At 39.2% G+C, this 19,964-nt stretch overlaps 1 protein-coding gene across 4 annotated transcripts in view; it reads right to left on the bottom strand.

The window, feature by feature from the left end:
* The window catches only part of acsl6 (acyl-CoA synthetase long chain family member 6), a 100,872-nt gene that overhangs the window by 20,518 nt on the left and 60,390 nt on the right, over positions 1 to 19,964 (bottom strand). For all 4 annotated transcript variants that reach the window (XM_012959215.3, XM_012959214.3, XM_012959216.2 and 1 more), the window contains 7 exon segments: positions 7,453 to 7,673; positions 6,886 to 7,000; positions 2,459 to 2,523; positions 2,119 to 2,220; positions 1,924 to 2,023; positions 1,017 to 1,195; positions 40 to 72 (listed from right to left, as the gene is read on the bottom strand). In XM_012959215.3, the coding sequence (XP_012814669.1) occupies positions 40 to 72; positions 1,017 to 1,195; positions 1,924 to 2,023; positions 2,119 to 2,220; positions 2,459 to 2,523; positions 6,886 to 7,000; positions 7,453 to 7,673 (815 nt within the window).

Genomic DNA, 19,964 nt, shown 5'->3' on the forward strand with positions numbered 1-19,964 from the left:
AGACTATTTCTTATATTCTGCTTGGAAAGATAAACTTACCAAGGGTGGTCTAAGGTTTCTTTTCCCAATCTCCTAAAAACAAAAAGTAGGAATTATATATGTTAATAATATGTCAGTTAAAAAGCCACAGTGCTAATTGGGGGCTTCATACTAACAAATATAACACAGTCTCAAATACAGAGCACTGAACTGCTCAAATAGTATGTTTTACAAGCACAGTACACTGATTTTAGGATTACAACATATACATTAAAACCCTTGCAAACATTAAAGCATTCAACACTGTGTCACAGGGTGTGTCACACATTTATTATTATAGAATTATCAAAGATAAAAATAGGGAATCCATAGAGGTAACCAAGAGTTCTATATTTTTTCCATTTATTAACACTTTCCTGACTGTAGCAACATTCTTCAGCAAAAGTGTTTTCATAAAAAGACACAGTTATCAATGCAGATAGATGTGTCAGTTCAGCGGAATTTTTTTCACCGCTTTCAGTAGTCGAGCACTATTCTGCTCTGTGAGGGGGTATAGCTCAGAAGCAGTGCTGGATCCATTCTTAATACCTCTTCGTTGGTCTTCATTATTTTTAAATTTTGCTTCCCAATAATTATACAGGGACCAATGGCCTATGAATACGTGCTATGCATGGCACAAAATGTGCAAGGCCATGCTTAACTGTATTTACAGTAAACTTTATTTTGACATTAAGCCCATTTGGACTCTTTTGGACTGCCTGCCATCACTGAAATTTGGATTATTTGTGGGCCCGTTTGTGGGTGCATCATCTATGCACTATGTTACCTTCAGTAAACCACTTCTTATAAACATTTGGTTTGGATTTAGTTCAGAAGTCTAAGGATTTAATCAAACACTGGCTCTAGATAACCTTTCTGGTCCCATGGAGATTTTTTATTCCTGGCCTCACTCGTTCATTGCTACCCTTCATATATAGATAAACTCGTCCCTATTTCATTTCAGTACATATAATCTTAGGTAATGAACACATGATCACCTCCACTTGCTGCATGGTCTGTATTTTAACTGCACATCTTCTGCCTCGTTCCAGTAATTGTGCATCTACAGGGTCCATAAGAACAACAGATTTGAGCCCTGGTGTTTCTCCTTTCTCCACATGTTCCAAGAGGATGTTGGCTTTGTCTATCTTGTCACAGATCACTGTAGAAATATCAGCTGCCAAGGAAAGCATGTCAGTTATAATCACTTACAGTGCATGTCACATCTCTGAGGCATGTTTATGACTGAACTGCCTTAAACACCTCTCTGGAGTCATTTAACTGCCTCCCACCCCCAACAAATTACACCAGGAGCTGTATGTAAATATTACTCAGTGCGCATGTGCTTTCAGCTAACTGCTATTCAGATTAATGGGAGGGGGCATTATATGTTTTTTGTCCCCTACCCACAAAGCTATATCCAAGGAATCCACAAAATTAATGCCTATCTGTGTCTTATGAATTCAATCTTGTGACTCACTTTAAAGCAGAAATCTCTTTTTTATTGTGCAGCTTAAAAGTACATATGTATTAGGCTAAGAATAGCTTGATGAAATTAACCAACCATTAGCCCCCAATTTATGTGTCATTAATGCAGAACCAGATTTGCGTAAGCATATCCAAAAAACTGCTTGTACATTGCAGTGGTCATTCATTTAAAGGATTCAGGGGTGTAAGAAGGCCCTACATAATGAGCAATTTTAATATAACTTGGTAGAATAAGTCAACTAAATTGAATAGGCTCTAAATCGAGTTTGATGTGGGCCTCTGTGTCCTTGAAATGCCAGGGCCTATTTTATATCCCATTGCAGTGTAAAACTACTATGCCTCTTGATTTTCTTACCTGATCTTATCTGAGTCACTAGATCATTATTAATGCATGGAATTACAAAATTATGCATTTACCTGTGTTAATAATATAACGGATGGCTCCTTGGCCCAGTGTGTCATACAGAGGAACAACAACCATGGAATAGGTGTAGCAGGCAAGCTCAGAGATGATCCACTAGAAGGGAAAAGAAAAGACAATTCACATCATCCATAATTAAAGCATTTCCTTGATTTGCCATAGTTAGCAAGATCCTTGTAAATGGACCATACCTCAGGGCGGTTCTGTGCAAAGACCCCAATAAACTGGTCACTGCAAGACTTGCATCCCTGTTGCAGCAATCCTGAACCTAAGCATTGAGCTCGGTCTGAGACCTGCCGAGAGTTAAGGGGAAAACAAGTTAATGTCATTTATACTAGATCTGAAAGAACTTCCCAGCATTCCTCAAACAGGCAACTGGGATCTTTCTGTAGATATTGAGCTGCTGGCCAGAAAACCACAGCAACAAAGAAGCTAAGTGAATTGGGAAATTCACCCTGAAATTCACTTTTGAATATTGGTCATGATGGATTCTCATTGGTGTGTTTAATATAATACATTTTACAGTCTCACCTCTCTGTAAGTTAACCATTCATATGGTTGATTTGATTTTCTGGATCCAAGACATGGGCCATTTTCTAAAAAAAAGATAACAATAATAATAATTAATAAATTATATTAAATAATGATAATAAAAAGTTACCAGAAGCAATGTATAACATTGGAAAATAGTGAATCTACTGTATAGGAAGATATTTGTGGATATTGCTGAAAATGTAGGCAAAGAAGTCTCCTGGCTTAATAACCTCCTTATAAAAAAATTGCTATAGAGTTATAATTATGAAATCATATCAGTAGTGAATCATCCAGTCAATCATGCTAGTGCAAATTATGGCTCATAGACCAGATCAATTTATGAATTGTTGGCCTTTCTCTTGATCAGCATGGGTAGTGTTATGGAATGGATGCCTGTAATGTATAGTATAAGGTTATCTTTAGACTGTTGCTGGGTAACTGATAGCTAGGTATCCAGCCAGTTCAGGGCAATCACCCACTGGGTAGCAGCACAAACCTTCACTAGCAGTAGATTTTTGGTACAGGAAATTCTCCAACAGGGAATAACAGCAGGGCTAAGTCAAGATCTGGGGAAACAGCTTTAAACTCACCAGTTTTGAAGGGCATATATACTGCAACCTTAACCCATCCAGTACATGAACAGAACTACAGCAAGATACAGTACGCCATCTTGGTGTATTGTATCTTAGTTTATATATCAATCTACATACAATATCATACAATATATACAATGGGGGGCACAGAATAGAAAGATAGAGCAGAAAAAAAGTTTGTTAAAACATAATAAAATGCTGGGACTAATTTATGAAGACAAATAAAGTTGCCAGAAGCAACCAATCAGCAATTGGTTTGGAACTGTAAATGTCACTTCTGCCTGTCCCACTGCTGAGGGTCTAGAAGTACAAATAAGCCAATCAGTCCTGACTGATGCAATTTTAGAATGTTTAACTCACTGTTATATACAAGCCTTGTGACTCCGATTTATATTTATGTGGAGTCCTGTGACTCCAATTTACGTTACTGCACACTATCCAATCAGAAACTGCAGAAGAAACTAGATTTGTGGTTTCATTAGAGTAGTGTAGCTAACCCTCTTCAGCCAACTGCTATTTAACTCAATCGCAAACTCTCTAAGAAATATAGCAGGACAGGGTGTATTGTTGTGTGTCTAATAGAAACCTATTGGAGAAGGAGTTAAAAGAACAAGGGGCCTAGGAGAGCAGATGTATATTTACAAGAAAGGATGTCTGTTGTACCCAGAGTAAGCTTGAGGAGAATGGTAACACTCTTTTTTTTAGGATACTATCTACATACTGTATGAACAATCTAAGGAAAGACAAAATCAGACTTCCTTGTAAGCAATGCATAGGTTGTGAGTTGATGCCACCCCCATTAATGGTAACAACATGACAATCTTTCTTGTTCCCTTGAATAGTAGTCATTGCCAGTCTTCCCTGCCCATTACAGCTGTATGATAATGCTTTTTTAATTTTCTCTCTGAGTATCAAGTGTAGAAGTATTGGTATATAGGTCAGTAAATGAAATACACATTTCCATGTGTTGATAATAAAAAATGCTGAGAGTGTATATTTTCTCATTGTCATCAAAACTACGGTGCACTACATTAAAAGTAGGTTAGATGTGAATGGCCAGCTGTGGGGAATTTTAATTGTATTTGCTCTGATATGTAGCTTGAGGCCTGAACATATTTTAGAACTAGTTAAAAGCAAAGAGAGCATTCTTCCTAGTACTAGTTACAGCTGCTACATACTGAAGCCATCAACACTACTTTGCTGCATTTTAGGCTTTATTTGTGAATGGAAAAATGAGATTCATTATAAAGGGAACATTTTATAATATTAATGTACAGGTATGGGACCTGTTATCCAGAATGCTCGGGACCTGGGGTTTTCCAGATAAAGAATCTTTCTGTAATTTGGATCTCCATAACTTAAGTCTGATAAAAATCATATAAATGTTAAATAAACCCAATAGGATTGCTTTGCCTCCAATAAGGATTAATTATATCTTAGTTGGGATCAAGTACAAGGTACTGTTTTATTATTACAGAGAAAAGGGAATCATTTTTAAAAATTGGAATCATTTGCTTATAATTGAGTCTATGGGAGATGGCCTTTCTGTAATTCAGAACTTTCTGCAAAATGGGTTTCCAGATAAGGGGTCCCTATACCTGTATTAAATATTAATGACATTAAATTTGCTTGTTACTATACACCTCATGTGTAAGATATATCACTTTAATGTGAGATTAAGAAGAAAGTCAAAAGTTTGGGAGGCATTCAATAATAGTGTTTACATCATATAAAAATACTTAATACTCATGGGGAAAGCCCATTAAGTATTTTTAGGTTGAAATCATCTCCATTTGTGCAATGACACGGGGGTGCCGTTTTTAATGGCATAAATCATGGAGGGTATTGACATTTTCTCCACTGGTGGAGAAGAAGACAGGTCTGACATTATCCCTACATTACTGCCTTGTATGGTAAAGTAATACCTGTGGATTTTGCTAAATAATCCAGTAGCATCACAGTATGTGTATTCAGACCCATGTCAGAAATAATGGCATCATCTTTTTAAACTTTTTACTTCCCTGTATGCAACAATGACATTGATTTCGTTTTGAATGCTTCCTTTGTCTTTATCTGCATAAATACATCCGTCTCACTGATTAGATCTAACCGCAAACATGACGTTTTCCCCAAATTCAATTGCTGCAAACGATGGTCCCCTCAGCAGCTAGAAATGTTGTTGATGTGCAGGAACAGTTTCTGTAGCATTGGTGGTGCTACAAGTTCTACGTGACGTTCCCTTGCTTTCATGTCATGGACTTTTTTTCTCCATCTATTCTTAATGTGAAGCCAAAACTATTGGCTGTAAATTTGTAATTAACATCTATAGGCTGAAAAATGGCCTACTGAAAAGTAGTGGCTTGGTCTGGTACAGCAGGTTAAAGAGAGGCAAGGATCTTAATAGAAAAAATTAAAAACTTAATAACAATATACTTCTTGCTAAATTCTAGATACAGTCATCTGTACTAGCAGAGTTGGGGAATAAAAACCTTTAATATTCCACTGGATATATTTTCAAATAAAGTTCTTTAATAACCAGGCAAAGGTACATTTAATAAATTGATAGGCGTGAAATGCACAGGGATGGCTTATGCTCTATATTTGGCATTGTTTTGTTTTGTGTATTTTAATTGTTTAATTTTTGTTCAGCAGCTCTCCAGAATTTCTGCAGCTACCTGGTTGTTGGGGTCCAGATTACTCAAGCAACTAGGCAGCGGTTTGAATGAGAGACTGGAAGATGAATAGGGGGAGGCCAGAATAGTAACATAAGTAATAAAAATGAATAATAATAATAATAATATTGCAGTCCCACAGAGCAATAGCTTTTGGCTACCATGGTCAGTGAACCTTTTCTGAAAGATGCAAAAAGGCAAAACAGGACAACACATAATTTAAAAATATAAAAAAATGAAGACCATTTGAAAAGTTGTTAAAAGTTGTATAACATACTAAGGGGCACATTTATTATGCAATACAGCAATACAGCTTTGCCACATAAAAAGGGTACTTTTTAATGTGTTTTTTTTCTTTGAGCAACACAGGGTATGAAATGGCATAAACGGCATCAAATCTGGAGTTGGGACGACCTGTCACAATGCAGATGGTGATTTCATAACAGCTACAGAGCATCCTCCTTTAATGGTTTCAACCATCTTTTTTGTTGCCAAAAAAAAGATAAAACTACAGAAAGGCCAATATATATATATTTTTACAGCAATGGTGGCAACCAGTGATGTAACACCTATGTACCTGGCACCCCCCACAAAAAAATCTTTGGAGGGACCCTGCACACATCTACCTGGCCCTCCTTTAACCAGCCCCCCTGCTCGTATGCTCCGCTCCCTAGCCACTGGCTAGGGATAGGTAATAGAGCGGCTGTGATATATTTTTTATAGCTACAGGGAAAGCAAATTCTGCAGGTCCCCTGACCAGCCACAACGTGGGGTCTGCTTTCTCTACAGTTACTACTTGTCAATCTTTTTCCCTGCCTATTAAAAAAGTACCATTCTGAAATTCTCATAGCAAAAGTGAGTGCTCTATTCTAAAGCTATTTTAAGCTCTTAATATAACCTTACTATCTTTATCTTTTATGGTTTGATGGTTTTGCTGCCTGTATTATGCAGTTACTGTTTCAGCCTGGGCCACTGCTTGAGTTTCTCATTTCATGGCCCCTTGAAAATACCACCCATAATAAAAGTTTCTGTCCGTTAAGTTGAAAGTTATCAAGCCAGACATGCAGAGAGCCACTGCTGCTAGGACAGTGCACTAATGCATGTTCAATTGTGGGTACTTTGACAGTGTCACTTATATACAGGAGAGAAAGTTTAATACCAGATATATGCAGCCCCCTCTGGAAAACTTCATACATCGTTCTAGCATCATCGTAGTAGTGGGTAAGAAGCTTGGGGCCCTCACCCAGTACTGAACGCCGGGCACCGTCGCTGCCCTAGAAAAGAAAGTATTACAAGAAATTAAGGAGTGCCTCATGTTTATTATTATAGCATATGCACAAACGGATACGACAAAACACAATGGGGTATTAAATTAAATCCACAGTATGAGGCGTAACAAATTTATTTAATTCTGAGTTAGGGGGTTGATAGGTAGTGGGAGGGAACCGAGAGAGGAAAAAGATTAAAAAAAAAATTTTTTTAGAATAAACCTTGGTTTTGAAAATTTTTCATTGTAAAATCAGTGTTTCCATTTAATACTTTTCAAGCAGAGTCCCATTTTAATCCAATCTGACCAATAAATCAAAGTCTGCCACATTCCATATACATGCCCCTTTGGCAAATGTGAAAATTCTCTGCTGGTAGTAACTCATTCGTGTACCAAATATATTCAATATTAATAGCAAATATTCCTGATAGCAAGGCATGTAAATAAAGCAATAATCACCTCAAGTTCCACTGACTGCTCTAGGAGGTCACAAGGAGGCTTGACTGCTTTGGGTCGGCTAGCAAACCAATAGGCAATGACTGCGGCAAAGGCACCTAATCCCACAAGAGTGGTAGCTGGAACGCTTCGGAAAAACTGTCCAAAGTCGTCATATTCAGCCAGTCTCAGGCTGCGTAAGATCTCTCCGGCCTGCATCTTCTCAAATATGGAAATGACAAACTCTGCAAGAAAGAAATGGCAATAATCAATAGGCGTCCTGTCTATATCCAGACTTAAGTACAAATACATAAACTTTGAGTATCCCCTGGGATCAAGACCTGGGCGGCATTTGTAAGAGACTACCTTTGCCAAACCTGCCCAATTCATTTTTACTGTAATCCCAGCACATCATTATAGCTGCATCTGAAACTATGGTTTTGAAATAAGTGATTTACTGCAAGTAACAGAAGGCTACGGACTATGTGAGTGTACCAATCATTTTAGTTTCCTTGGAGCTTTCTGCCATAAACATTATGGATCTAGAAGTCAAATACCAATACGAATGATTTAGTGCCTGCAATTGTTATCACAACAATAAACAGCTAGGTGCATTGCCACTACATCATCAATGATGTCCTTTTGGTTCATAATTAAATCAGCCATTACAGAAAAGGCTGTTGTGAAAAAGAAAAAATATATGACCCCAATTCAGGTTAATATGAACCATATATAATTCAATGCCCCAATGCATATTATCTTGTACAAAATTGCACATGGACATATTAGTGCTAAAAGCCAAAGTATCTTTGTAGCAAAAAGAAGGCTTGCTCTTACCCCACCGGTGCCAGTTGGCTACCCTTGCATCTCTGAATGTGAAACCCAGATGTGTTAGCCCTGACTGACCTGGTTAAAGAGTCTGTTGCAGTCAATATTTGATAAAATTTATTGGCCTAAATGAAACTGCAATTAAATGCAACTGCAAAAGATGGACAACCCAGCCATGATATTATCTTAAGGAAAGAAGTATAGGAATAAACCCGCTTCCCAGTTACTATATAGTACAGTATCTTTCAGCTGCAACAAGAACACATGGCACAGAACTTGTGCTAAAAATCCATGGAGCCAGACATGCTTCACATATCCATATTTAAAATTAAATCGGGCATTTATGCAGATATATATTATTTACTTTCCTGTGCAGAATTACATTTTCTAATCTCCCACATTTCCATATGTATAATTTAGGATTGCTTCTGTATAAATCCCTACACAGAAAGAAAACCCATTTTTGTAGGTAGCCACTGTTCCCCGCGTATGTTGCTGTCTAGCATACTGATTCTGTACTAGTAGATCCTTCTGATCCTCTGATGCTGGTTCCTGTCCAGCAGATTACCTTATAGACAGCCCAGACAGGCCTATTTCTATTACAGCAATGCCTTAAAACCAATTTTAATATACATTCCAGCACCTGTCAATATATATTAGCTGTTTCCTGAGGAACTATTGTAACCTTGCATTCATTACTACTGATTGTACTTTAGAAAAGCAATGATTCTCGTATTCACTGGGTTATCAGACTGACAGGAAGGAGTGGAAAGAGATTATAATGTTCAGACTGTTGGCAGTTACACGTAAGTGCACTGAATGATTCAGGAGGAGCTGCTCTTTTTCTGCTACTCCTCTCCGTGCAGGCCTTCATAAATCCCAGTCCTACATTTTACCCCTTTCCCTCGTTCCTACCCCAACTCTTGCTCTTGCTGGTTTCATGCTGCCACTACCCTGCCCTTTTCTATGCCTTGTTGTGGTATGGTTTTCTGGCTTTGACACAAGGCAATAGGAAAGGTAAAATCTAATTGAGCTTTATCAGAAAGGTCTATGTAAATACAGCCATAAGCACTCATGGAAAAGCTGCACTGTGTCCTCTATCAAAAGAAACATGGGATTTCTTGTCGTCCTTTGTGTAAACATGTTCTTCGGTATCAAACTTCCTCTCAGAATAATCCTTCATTCCTGGGGTGGAGTCTGAGCAGTTCTCTCCTCTCTACCTTCTCCTGCTCCCCTTCATAAAAATTCACTCCCCCTTCCTTCATAATAATGTTTAATCTGAGCTACCAATGGCTGGAGCTACAGCACAGAAGCTACTGATACCAAGCTAAAATGGCAGCTGCTATCTTAAGCAAACAGATTGAGCTTCTAGGACTGTTTACTCAGGTATGGTAAAGCTTTCTACAGATTAAATATAGTGTTCTAGGTGGCACTGATGTGGCTAATTTATTGCATTAAAATGCCAAAATTTCTTTCCTTCTCCTTTAAACCATTTCCTGTCCTTTGCATTCTAGTCCATTAGGGCTCTGGCACATGGGGAGATTAGTCGCCCGCGATAAATCTCCCTTGTCACGGGTGACTAATCTCCCCGAACGACCATCCCATTGGCGAAAATGTAAGTCGCCGGTGGGATGGCACACGCTGCGCAGGCAATTTCGGCAATTTGCCTAATCTCCCAGTGTGCCAGAGCCCTTAAACACCAACTCTATGAAGTGGCAGCAGGATGACCCATGGTAAAAGAAACTGTTCATACAACATGCTGAGGCCAGGTTCCTTAAGTGCCTACTGGGTTTTGAATAAGCCCGTGTGGCATTATGATGGGCAAAGAAAGGCTTTGCCTACTGAATAATTCATTGCTACTGTCTGTAAATGGCAGAATGGGGTAAGGCTTCAGCCCATTCAACCCAAGTTCATGCAGCCAGTCTCAGGCTGCAAAACCATGGATTACTGTACATGCACCCATATTTGAATGGTTATATCTGATAGATAACATGTGCCGTGCCACTGTTCAATAGATTTCGGTGAATGAAGGTTAAGTAACCATTTATTTTTATGTCCATTCCTCCCCCAAGGAACACCATTCTCTTTAAATTAATTGTAACACATATTGCTTCTGTGCAATAGGCACCTTACATTAATCTAAAAAAAAACTTTTAACATATGAAAACCCATTGTGCTCCATTATCAGACAAACAATGGGCTAGCAGAGCACCCTGCTTGGGACTTGATTTGATTTTGCCTGTATTTCTGTAGAAATGTTATGAAATAAAGTCCTACTTCTATTTATCACTGTTAGAATGTACTTGTTAGAAATCTGGATATGAAAGTACATGCTGTCCTAGCTACAATTTTTAATTTTAATGGTTCTGCAATGGAAAAACCACAAAAAGCTGGCACGTTTTTTCATGTGCATTATTGAACACAATTTAAATCGTATTTTTATAATATATTACATAGTTGCAGGTAAAATATACAGATATTGTAGTGTACCCTGTGGCTCAGTTAGGTGGCTCTCTACTGAATAACTAGTGTGTAGTGATGAGCGAATCTGTCCCGTTTCACTTCGCCATATAATTTGCGAAATGGCAAGAAAATTTGTGAAATGGCGAAAAATTCTCGAAATGCATTTGTTGCACGATTTGTTGTTGTTGCCCACCATGCCCAATTTGACGCACGACAAAAAAAAATCTGCGGCGAATTTTCACAGAAGTCTCTGAAACAATTTGCCAACGGCAAAATGCAGAAATTCGCTGCGAATCCATGCCTGGCAAAAAAATTCATTCATCACTACTAGTGTGCTGCCCACTTTACTAGCAGAGCAGGTTTTGCCAGCAAGTTGTTTAGTTGTCTAGATGTTCAGGTGGTCCTATGGAAAGATGCCAAAAAAATGTAATAGGTCACCTAGAGCTTGGCTCATAACCATCCCTTTAGAAGAGTTATCCAGAAAGCTCCAAAGTAGACTCCAGCAAATAATTCAGATGATTTCCTAATAAAACAGAACCTTGTTCTTGATCCAAACTAAGATATAATGAATCCTTATTGGAGGCAAAATAAGCCTACTGAGTTTATTTAATTTTAATAGGCTAGGTCCCAAGCATAATGGATAACAGATCCCATACTTGTATATGTTTCCTTTGTCCATGAAAAACAACACTCCTATAGCAAAACAAGCATTTCTGTCCTGTTCATTTTTTTCTTGTTCCTCAGAAAAAAGGGGTGCACTGAATGGCACTGATTCTAACAAATCCTGATCCAAATTTGTATCTTACTTTGTATCTTACCCAAGCTGATAAAAATGTTGCCATTTGCTTAATTGTGTGACCCGGCTTGGCTATAGACAATAAATTATAACAAAGTAAATTATTGCTTTATCTTTAGAGCTGATCCTTAAAGGCAGGAAGACTACAGGCAGAGGTCCAGACTATAAAGATAATATCAACGTGTTTAAGCATGAACATTGCAAAACTAATTAATTAAATGATTAATAATTATTACTATTACGATGACTTCTTTGTATTTTGCTGCAAAATGAAATATTGTATCCAGTCATTGTGGCCAAATGACAAGCTTATACAAGTGTGCAGGAGTGAGGCACATGTTTGAGAGATTGGTGGCAGACAGCTTTGTTTTGGGTGATGCACGATATCCACTGTGTAGATTTCATCAGTTTTATGGACTATTAACCATGGAGGACATAAGTAAAGGTTCTAGAGAGTATAATTACAAACAACATCAGGTATCTGTGAGTGCTCGGCTGTTCCTGATCTTCACAGCATCCTCCCAGCACCTACTGGTGGAAGATCCTTGAAATACACTAAGGACAGGCAGCTCCAACAGTTTCTCGCTGCACATCTATGACATAAAAAATTGAGCTTAATAAAACAGCGTTTAACACTTTAACTGCCAGCAACAGCAAAGAAAGTTACAGATTGCTAGCAATGTACATTCACCATATCTGCAATTCCATTCAAATAAATGGAAAAACTGCATTAATAGGCAACATTTGGTGCAGGAGCAGCATCAGTCGTAAGCAGTGACAGGGTTAAACTCAGTTCTAGGCCATACCATATAAAGCCGACTAATCCCTGCAACAAAATGGGCATTAGTCCTGGGCGAAGGGGTTGCCACTGTCTCTGCTAATGCAAACAGGTGATTCCATGAATGCCATTTACTGTGCTAGAAGGTCATAAATGCAGCTATGCTTCCCTTTATAGCAGGGGCGCCCAAAAAGGTAGTTTGTTGATCTGCCTGTAGATTTTTGACTGGTGACCAATAGATCAATACAGCCCAGCACTGTCCATAAACAGTTTTTCTTGACGCTCATCCCTTTGCACTAATTCAATTGTGTGGCAATTCACATTATTTTTTTTCCTAGCAATGCAACAGTTTTCCTAGAATTCCAGGGTAATAATGCCTGCTGCAGACTAGTGACTGAGGAATTGGCTACAACTTGTACCCATAAGTGAGTGTGGAAAGAAGATAGATGTGCACTGACACACCCCTTTATCGCATGCAGCACTGGGAGTCTGTCCCCCATATGTAATAAAAGGCCTTAAGTTTGCCAAGGAGCAGTAACCCATAGCAACCAATAAGATGCCTGTTTTGAAACAGGTGACCAGTAAATGCTACCTACTGATTGGTTGCTACGGGTTATTGCTTCTGGGCAAACTAAGTGCTTTTTATTAGATAACCCCCTATATATGCCTGTACTTGCCATCTCATTAAGGCAGGTGTAAAGTACAAGGCTTTTCCTTGCTCCTGAGCATGTAGTTAGGTGCTCTGTGTAGAGTGTTTTACCTGGTGGAATTCTGCAACAATACTAAATGCAGTGCTTATACAAGTTCCATGGCAAAATAATACTTAAGGCGGTAGACCCTGTTGCAATCCCTTAAGTAAAATTATACCCAATATCAGCAAATCCATAATAATTCTGTATTTTAGGAACAACATTCTGGTGAGTTTTTTGCACAGTAGGTGGGAGCTTGCACGGCTGCAGCAAACCCTAGGTACCAGTTACAGTGGGGCTCTGGCTAGGGGCCCCTGTAGTCCTCTTGCAAGGCAATAACTGGGCCCTTGTGGCATTTACAAAGAGTCTGCTGTGCTAGTCACAATATAATATAGTGCCCCAAGATATCTGATGGTGGTCCTGATTGGTGCCAAAATGTTATCTAAAATCTTGTCATAGAAAGTGGTGGTGACTAAGATAATCTGTATATGTTAGTTGGAGAGACTAACTAAAACATAAATGCTTGGCCTCCAATTGAAAGCAGAGTTTAGTATATACATATATGAAAACTATTCAACCCTAAGACTACGCTCATACAATTTATACTTATCCTGCATTTTCTAAAGAAAGACTAGTTTAGAACAATTTTAAAAAAGGACATTATGAAATTCCCACTCACATTTCCCTGGGGCTCCGTGTTTTATAATGTAAATTACTGCTGCAAGCGAGAACTCATTTCCTAGGCGACGAAAAAGTTACAAGAAAATTCTGACATGAAGTGTACTCATACTGCACAGGGGGGTGTGAGAATACATTGCCAGGCTTTCTATAACGCTGTGCAAGTAATGCTCCTACAGTGCATTCTTTTGTCTTCCAGTTTTAAGGATGCTGTTGGTTTCCCAAACAGAGACGTTCTTCCCTGAGGGCAATATAGCATGTCCCACAATATAAATCAAAAGCCGTGGTTGAAACGCTGTACATAGCAGTGCGTATCACAGCAACATTTGATAGTACAGGTATAGGACCCTTTATCCAGAATGCTCGGGACCAAGGTATTCAGGATAAGGGGTCTTTCAGTAATTTGGATCTCCATACCTTAAGTCTACTAAAAATTCAATAAAACATTAATTAAACCCAATAGGATTGTTTTGCCTCCAATAAGGATTATTTATATGTTAATCAGGATCAATTACAAGGTACTGTTTTATTATTACAGAGAAAAAGGAAAGCATTTTTCAAATTCTGAATTATTTGATTAAAATGGAGTCTATGGGATATAGGCATTCCGTAATTCTGAGCTTCCTGGATAACGGGTTTACATATGATCAGTGGAAGGCAGAAAGGATGCAATGTTAGCTTAAAATATGGGACCCAAAATGAAGCCCTGGATTTTTTTTGCTGTTTGTTTTTTGTTATTTCAGCATTATTCTATGTGGAGCATGGCCCATGAGACCTGAAGAATATTATGGGCTCTTTCTAGGAGTCTCTGTAGCAATGTCATTCATTGCCCGGAACAATTCTGCTCATATCATTTGTGACCTGCCCTCATTATGTTATGAACTGAAGCCACACTGGTGCCACAGGCCATGTATGATTAGAATTTTGCTAACAGCAAAACAAAGAGATATTGGCCTAGAAACATTGCTAATGCACTCACTGTTGTGTATTCATATTTATTTTCATATGCTTTTATATTTGGGAAAACTCAATCAATTTTTCTATCTTGATTTTTTTATGTAGCATAGACTGAAATGTAACTTAGGGACAGCAACACCTTCCATGTAGTTGAGGAGGGGCTATGCTTGTAAAATAACTTTACTTCTTACTTAACCTTGCTGTACTGTATGTATTCGGCAGCTGGAGCATCTAATGGAAACCCATGTAGGCACATGTAGATCATGCAAAGTGCAATACATGGGCGCAAGACATTCCCCATATGCTCCTGCTTTCAGGGTTTGTGTTGGGTATGCAGTGTACAAGGCAGGCCCTTTCGGGGGGGGGGGTGGTTTGGAATGTTGAAAACTGGGCAGAAGATTATGACCAGGACAGCATGTTTTTTCAAAGGACTGTAAGGGTCAAAACCTTCTGCCCGGTTTTCAACAGGTAGCAACCCTAGTGGGCACATAGGCAGTATGTCCCCCGGTAGTTATATTGGTGATGAGCTCTAAGGAGCACTCTTGTGCCCAATGCTGCTCTAGCGCTTGTTCCTTAGGGAAAAGTGAATGACCCCTATGATCTTTCTGAGTTTTAGTTTCATGATGCTTTTGTTATCCTACAATTTTCACTGGACATAATTTCAGAGATGTCAGCATGCAACTATCTGTTGAAATCATAGCACAATATAAAATGTACTATACCCTCAAACAATGTGGGTCTCTATAAAAATATATTGCATAAACAAGCTCATGTAAAACCCTGCTTCATCTAAATAAACCATTTTCATAAATATATACATTTTTAGTAGTACAGGTATCGGACGCTTTATCCGGAAACCCATTATCCAGAAAGTTCTGATTTACAGAAAGCCATCTCCCATAGACTCCATTTTAACCAAAAAATTCACATTTTTAAAAATGATTTCCTTTATCTCTTTAATAATAAAACAGTATATTGTACTTGATCCCAACTAAGATATAATTAATTCTTATTAGAGCAGAAACAATACTACTGGGTTTAATTAGTGTTTAAATTTTTTTTTTATTGGTAGACTTAGGGTAGGAGATCCAAATTACGGAAAGACCCCTTTATCTGGAAAACCCCAGGTCCTGAGCATTCTGGATAACATTTCCCAAACCTGTGCATGCTATTGGGTAATCCTAAATAGAAAATTGCCATTTTAAGAATTAAGGGCCGCCTCCTGGGGTCATAGGATTCACAGTGCACACAAACACGCCAAGGCACACATACATGCTGGGCCCCATCAGCCAATGAATGGACAAAGTTCTGCCTTTTGCTCCCACACTACTTCCTGTTAGAGCTGCATTATTTCTGGTCATGTGATCTCTGAGGGCGCACCCAGCCCATCACTAAATGGGGCTCAAGGGAAAGGATGTAAAAGGGAAATATTTACTGATATATATATTCCAGTTTGGCGAGATTCTTTAATAGGCCAATTAACATAATATAAACTAACTGTTGGTTAAGTATTCATTCTGGGAGTATAGTTTTCCTTTAATATGAAATATTCACTGTACTGTTTGATGACAACTATGTTCTGGTTCTATGAAGTGCTCTCAGGACAGTTAGAATCTCATCTCAGCATTAATGGCACAACGCTGATAGACTCACGACTCCGGGGTTGATGAGTCACAGATTGCAGTGGATTTTTATCACTGTCAGCGGGGAAAGTGCTACAAGCTCTGCTGCGCATCCCCAATGCTTTACAGACAGCAGCGCCTGCAGTGGGAACCCTGGTGACTCAGCAAAGAGCGAGACAAGTCTATTCACTTAGCGTGCCAATACAGACTTTCTTCCCCTCTCTTTATATTCTTCTTGTAAAGCTTCACTAACAGTCCTGTATTTGCATTTCAGATTTAAAGGTAGGATTAATCTTCCCTTTACTTAATCGAGTTAAAATGTAAGTACAAGCCTGATGCAATGTTCTTATATTAGCAGTAACGCAAAGGGATGCTGTGTCAGTTCCAAATAATAGGAGACTTGTGTGTAAGAAATAACACCCCCCCATAATACTTAGCTGCCAGGGTCGAATTGTTTCATACGATTTGTTTCAATAAGTCAGATCTCTTTGCTACATTGTAGTCTGTTCTTGGCATTTTACTAGTAAATTATGAAAAGGGTTTTAGAAAGACTAAAGGGCTTATTTACCACCTCGTGCAAACAGGGCCACAGCATTGCACATATTGACAATATTCATTCAGATACTCACTCCTTGTACTTTTGTATAATTGGGGTCAGGGCTGGTGCATCTGTCCCACCTTCTGTTCAGAATAACAAGCAGTGTCAGACTGGGCCGCCCAGACCCGATCCCTGCAGGGCACTCCACCGATCATCCTGACACACCGCAGGTAAGTTTCATTTACGTGCACTTGGGGAAGGGTGCAATTGAGACAGAAGCCCCTGTGGGCCCTGCACCCCCTAGTCTGGCCCTGATAACAAGTAAGTGCGTCTACTGATACAGGAGAATTCTGTAGCTACCACCATCTTCCAGGATTTGCACTGCTGTCTGCATCAATATGCACTGTTGCAGTGATTTAACAATTAAAGTTGCCACCTGGCCAGTATTTTACCAGCCTAGCTGGTTAAACACCTGCCAAGGCTGGTATTACAATTTACCAGCAATGCAGCTGCCGGTAAATTTGTAATACTCTTATGCTTGGACCCTGGCCTGCCCCCAATCTGCCCCAATGTGACAATTACTTAAGCTGGCCATACATGCTAAGATCCGCTCACTTGGCGAGGTTGCCAAGTGAGCGGATCTTCTCCCGATATCCCCACCTACGGGTGGGCGATATCGGGATAATTCAGTCGTTTGGCCCAGGGGCCAAACAATCTAATTAGAACGACGGGTATAGGTTTCCGTCAGGTTTGAAAATTAATTTACTTAGTCCCATATACAAAGTGCTAGTGCTTCAATAGAAAGCAATGCTTGCCAGTTGAAAAGAGATTATTTTCTTTCAATTCAATCAATTGAGGATTAAGCAATGTAAAAAATTATAGAGAGTTTTTGTAGTAACCTGCTTGTATAGACATTTTGGTTAATGGCATTCTTGCTGTTTTGCCATTAATTGATGATGATGATATTCCTGTTCCTGTTGTGTGCTTCCTGTTAAGCTGAGAGCAAGCCAGGAGCAGGCCAGATCTACCTGCCATGTTCTAATAAATATATCAAAAGTTCCAGTGTGTATCTGTACCTGAACTAACACAGCAGAAGTATTAACCCACTGCTAGCCAGCAGTTTATTACAGTGGCGACGAGGATTTGTGTATTTGGACTTAGAAACAGACTCAGCTGCAGAGCAAACAGGCTGCACAGGCTGCATGATCCCTTCTCTGCACAGTGAGTAACTTGCTACAATGTCTGCCATTGGGAAAGTCCCAGAGTTTTCAGAATCTGCTGAAGAATTTGAGTCTTATTTGGAAAGATTTGAGAGATGGCTGTCTGCAAATGATGTTAGTCAGGAAAAGAAAGCAGATATTTTACTTGCTACACTGCCAGCAAAAACCTACAGTCTCCTTAAAACTCTTATAGCTCCTGCAAAGGCCACTGAATTGTCCTATGAGAGAATTACAGAGACCCTCTCTCAGCATTATAAACCCCAGCCTATCATCATTGCTGAACGCTTTAGATTTTATAGGAGAAATCACAACATGGGGGAAAGCCTTGCAGACTATATTTTGGATTTAAAATGGCTATCTGCCTCCTGTGAATTTGGTACATTCCTGGATCAGGCTTTGCGAGATAAGTTTGTATGTGGCCTCCATGATGAGTTCTACCTGCATAAGCTGCTAAATGAAGCAGATCTCACTTTCAAGTCTGCTTGTAACATTGCCTTGGCCATAGAATTAACTAGAAGTGACTCTCAACAATTCAAACAGCAAAATAGTTCTTCATTTACAGATATTCCTAAAATAACTACAGAGTCTAAACCCATCTCACAAAATTCACCACAGCCACCTATAGAGTCAGTTACAGGTGAGCAAGCATTTCAGACACAAAGGGTCAAACCCTGCTACCGCTGTGGGGGCCTGCATCAGCAACTGAACTGCAGATATAAATCAGAAACCTGTAGAAATTGTGGAAAGTTAGGCCACATTGCTCGTGTCTGCAGAAGCAAACCAGGGAGGCCCAGGGCACAATATGTGTCTAATTGTGACAGCCAGGGAAGTGACTGCACAGACTTGAATACAGTCAATACTACGCATGGGGGAGATGATGGCATTCATATTAAGCTGGAAATTGATGGGCATCCAGTAAACATGTTACTTGACACAGGTGCATCTGTATCACTAATATCAGAGTTTGTTTACAAGAACTGTTTAGGTGGAATTGCACTGCAGAACTCACTTTTACATCTCACTTCTTATACTGGAGAGAAAATTCCTGTACTTGGAGAGATTCTAGCACCAGTCACATATGAAGGTCAGTCATTTACATTGCCTTTAGTGGTTGTGAAGGGCAACAGGCCCACCCTTTTAGGCAGAAATTGGTTGAAGCACCTAAAGCTGAATTGGGCTAAAATATTTACTATCAAACAAACTGAAGCTGCCTTTCACAAAAATCTGGAACAGATCCTGAGTAAACATGACTCCCTCTTTAAGGAAGAATTTGGCAGTATTAAGGGGCTGAAGGCAACTATCACTGTAAATTCAGATGCAAAGCCCATTTTTCATAAGCCACGTCCCTTGCCATATGCTCTTAAAGAACCTGTGGAGAAAGAACTAGAAAGAATGGAACATTATGGTATTGTGTCACGTGTCAAATACAGCAGCTGGGCTGCCCCAATTGTAGTGGTCCCAAAAAAGGACAAAACTATTAGACTTTGTGGTGACTACAAGGTCACTGTCAATCGCTGTATTGAACCAGAACCCTACCCACTACCAAATGTAGAGGACTTGTTTGCTACACTTGCTGGAGGTAAATACTTTAGCAAAATTGATTTATCAAATGCCTATCAACAGCTAGAGCTGGATCCGGATTCAAAGCCATTTCTTACCATCAACACACACAAGGGGTTGTTCCAATACCAGCGCTTACCATTTGGAGTATCTACAGCTCCAGCAATTTTTCAGCATGCAATGGATCAGATTCTTCAAGGAATTGATCATGTGGTCTGTTTTCTGGATGACATTTTAATTACAGGTTCAACGGTTGAAAAGCACTTGGCACTGTTAGATAAGGTGTTATCAAAATTAAAAGCATCTGGGGTGCGAGTAAAATTGTCCAAGTGTCACTTTCTCCAGGAGTCTGTAGAATACTTAGGATACCGCATAGATGCACAAGGTCTTCACCCAACAGAAACAAA

Source organism: Xenopus tropicalis, chromosome 3, assembly GCF_000004195.4.
Source record: "Xenopus tropicalis strain Nigerian chromosome 3, UCB_Xtro_10.0, whole genome shotgun sequence".
Classification (NCBI taxonomy): Eukaryota; Metazoa; Chordata; class Amphibia; order Anura; family Pipidae; genus Xenopus; species Xenopus tropicalis.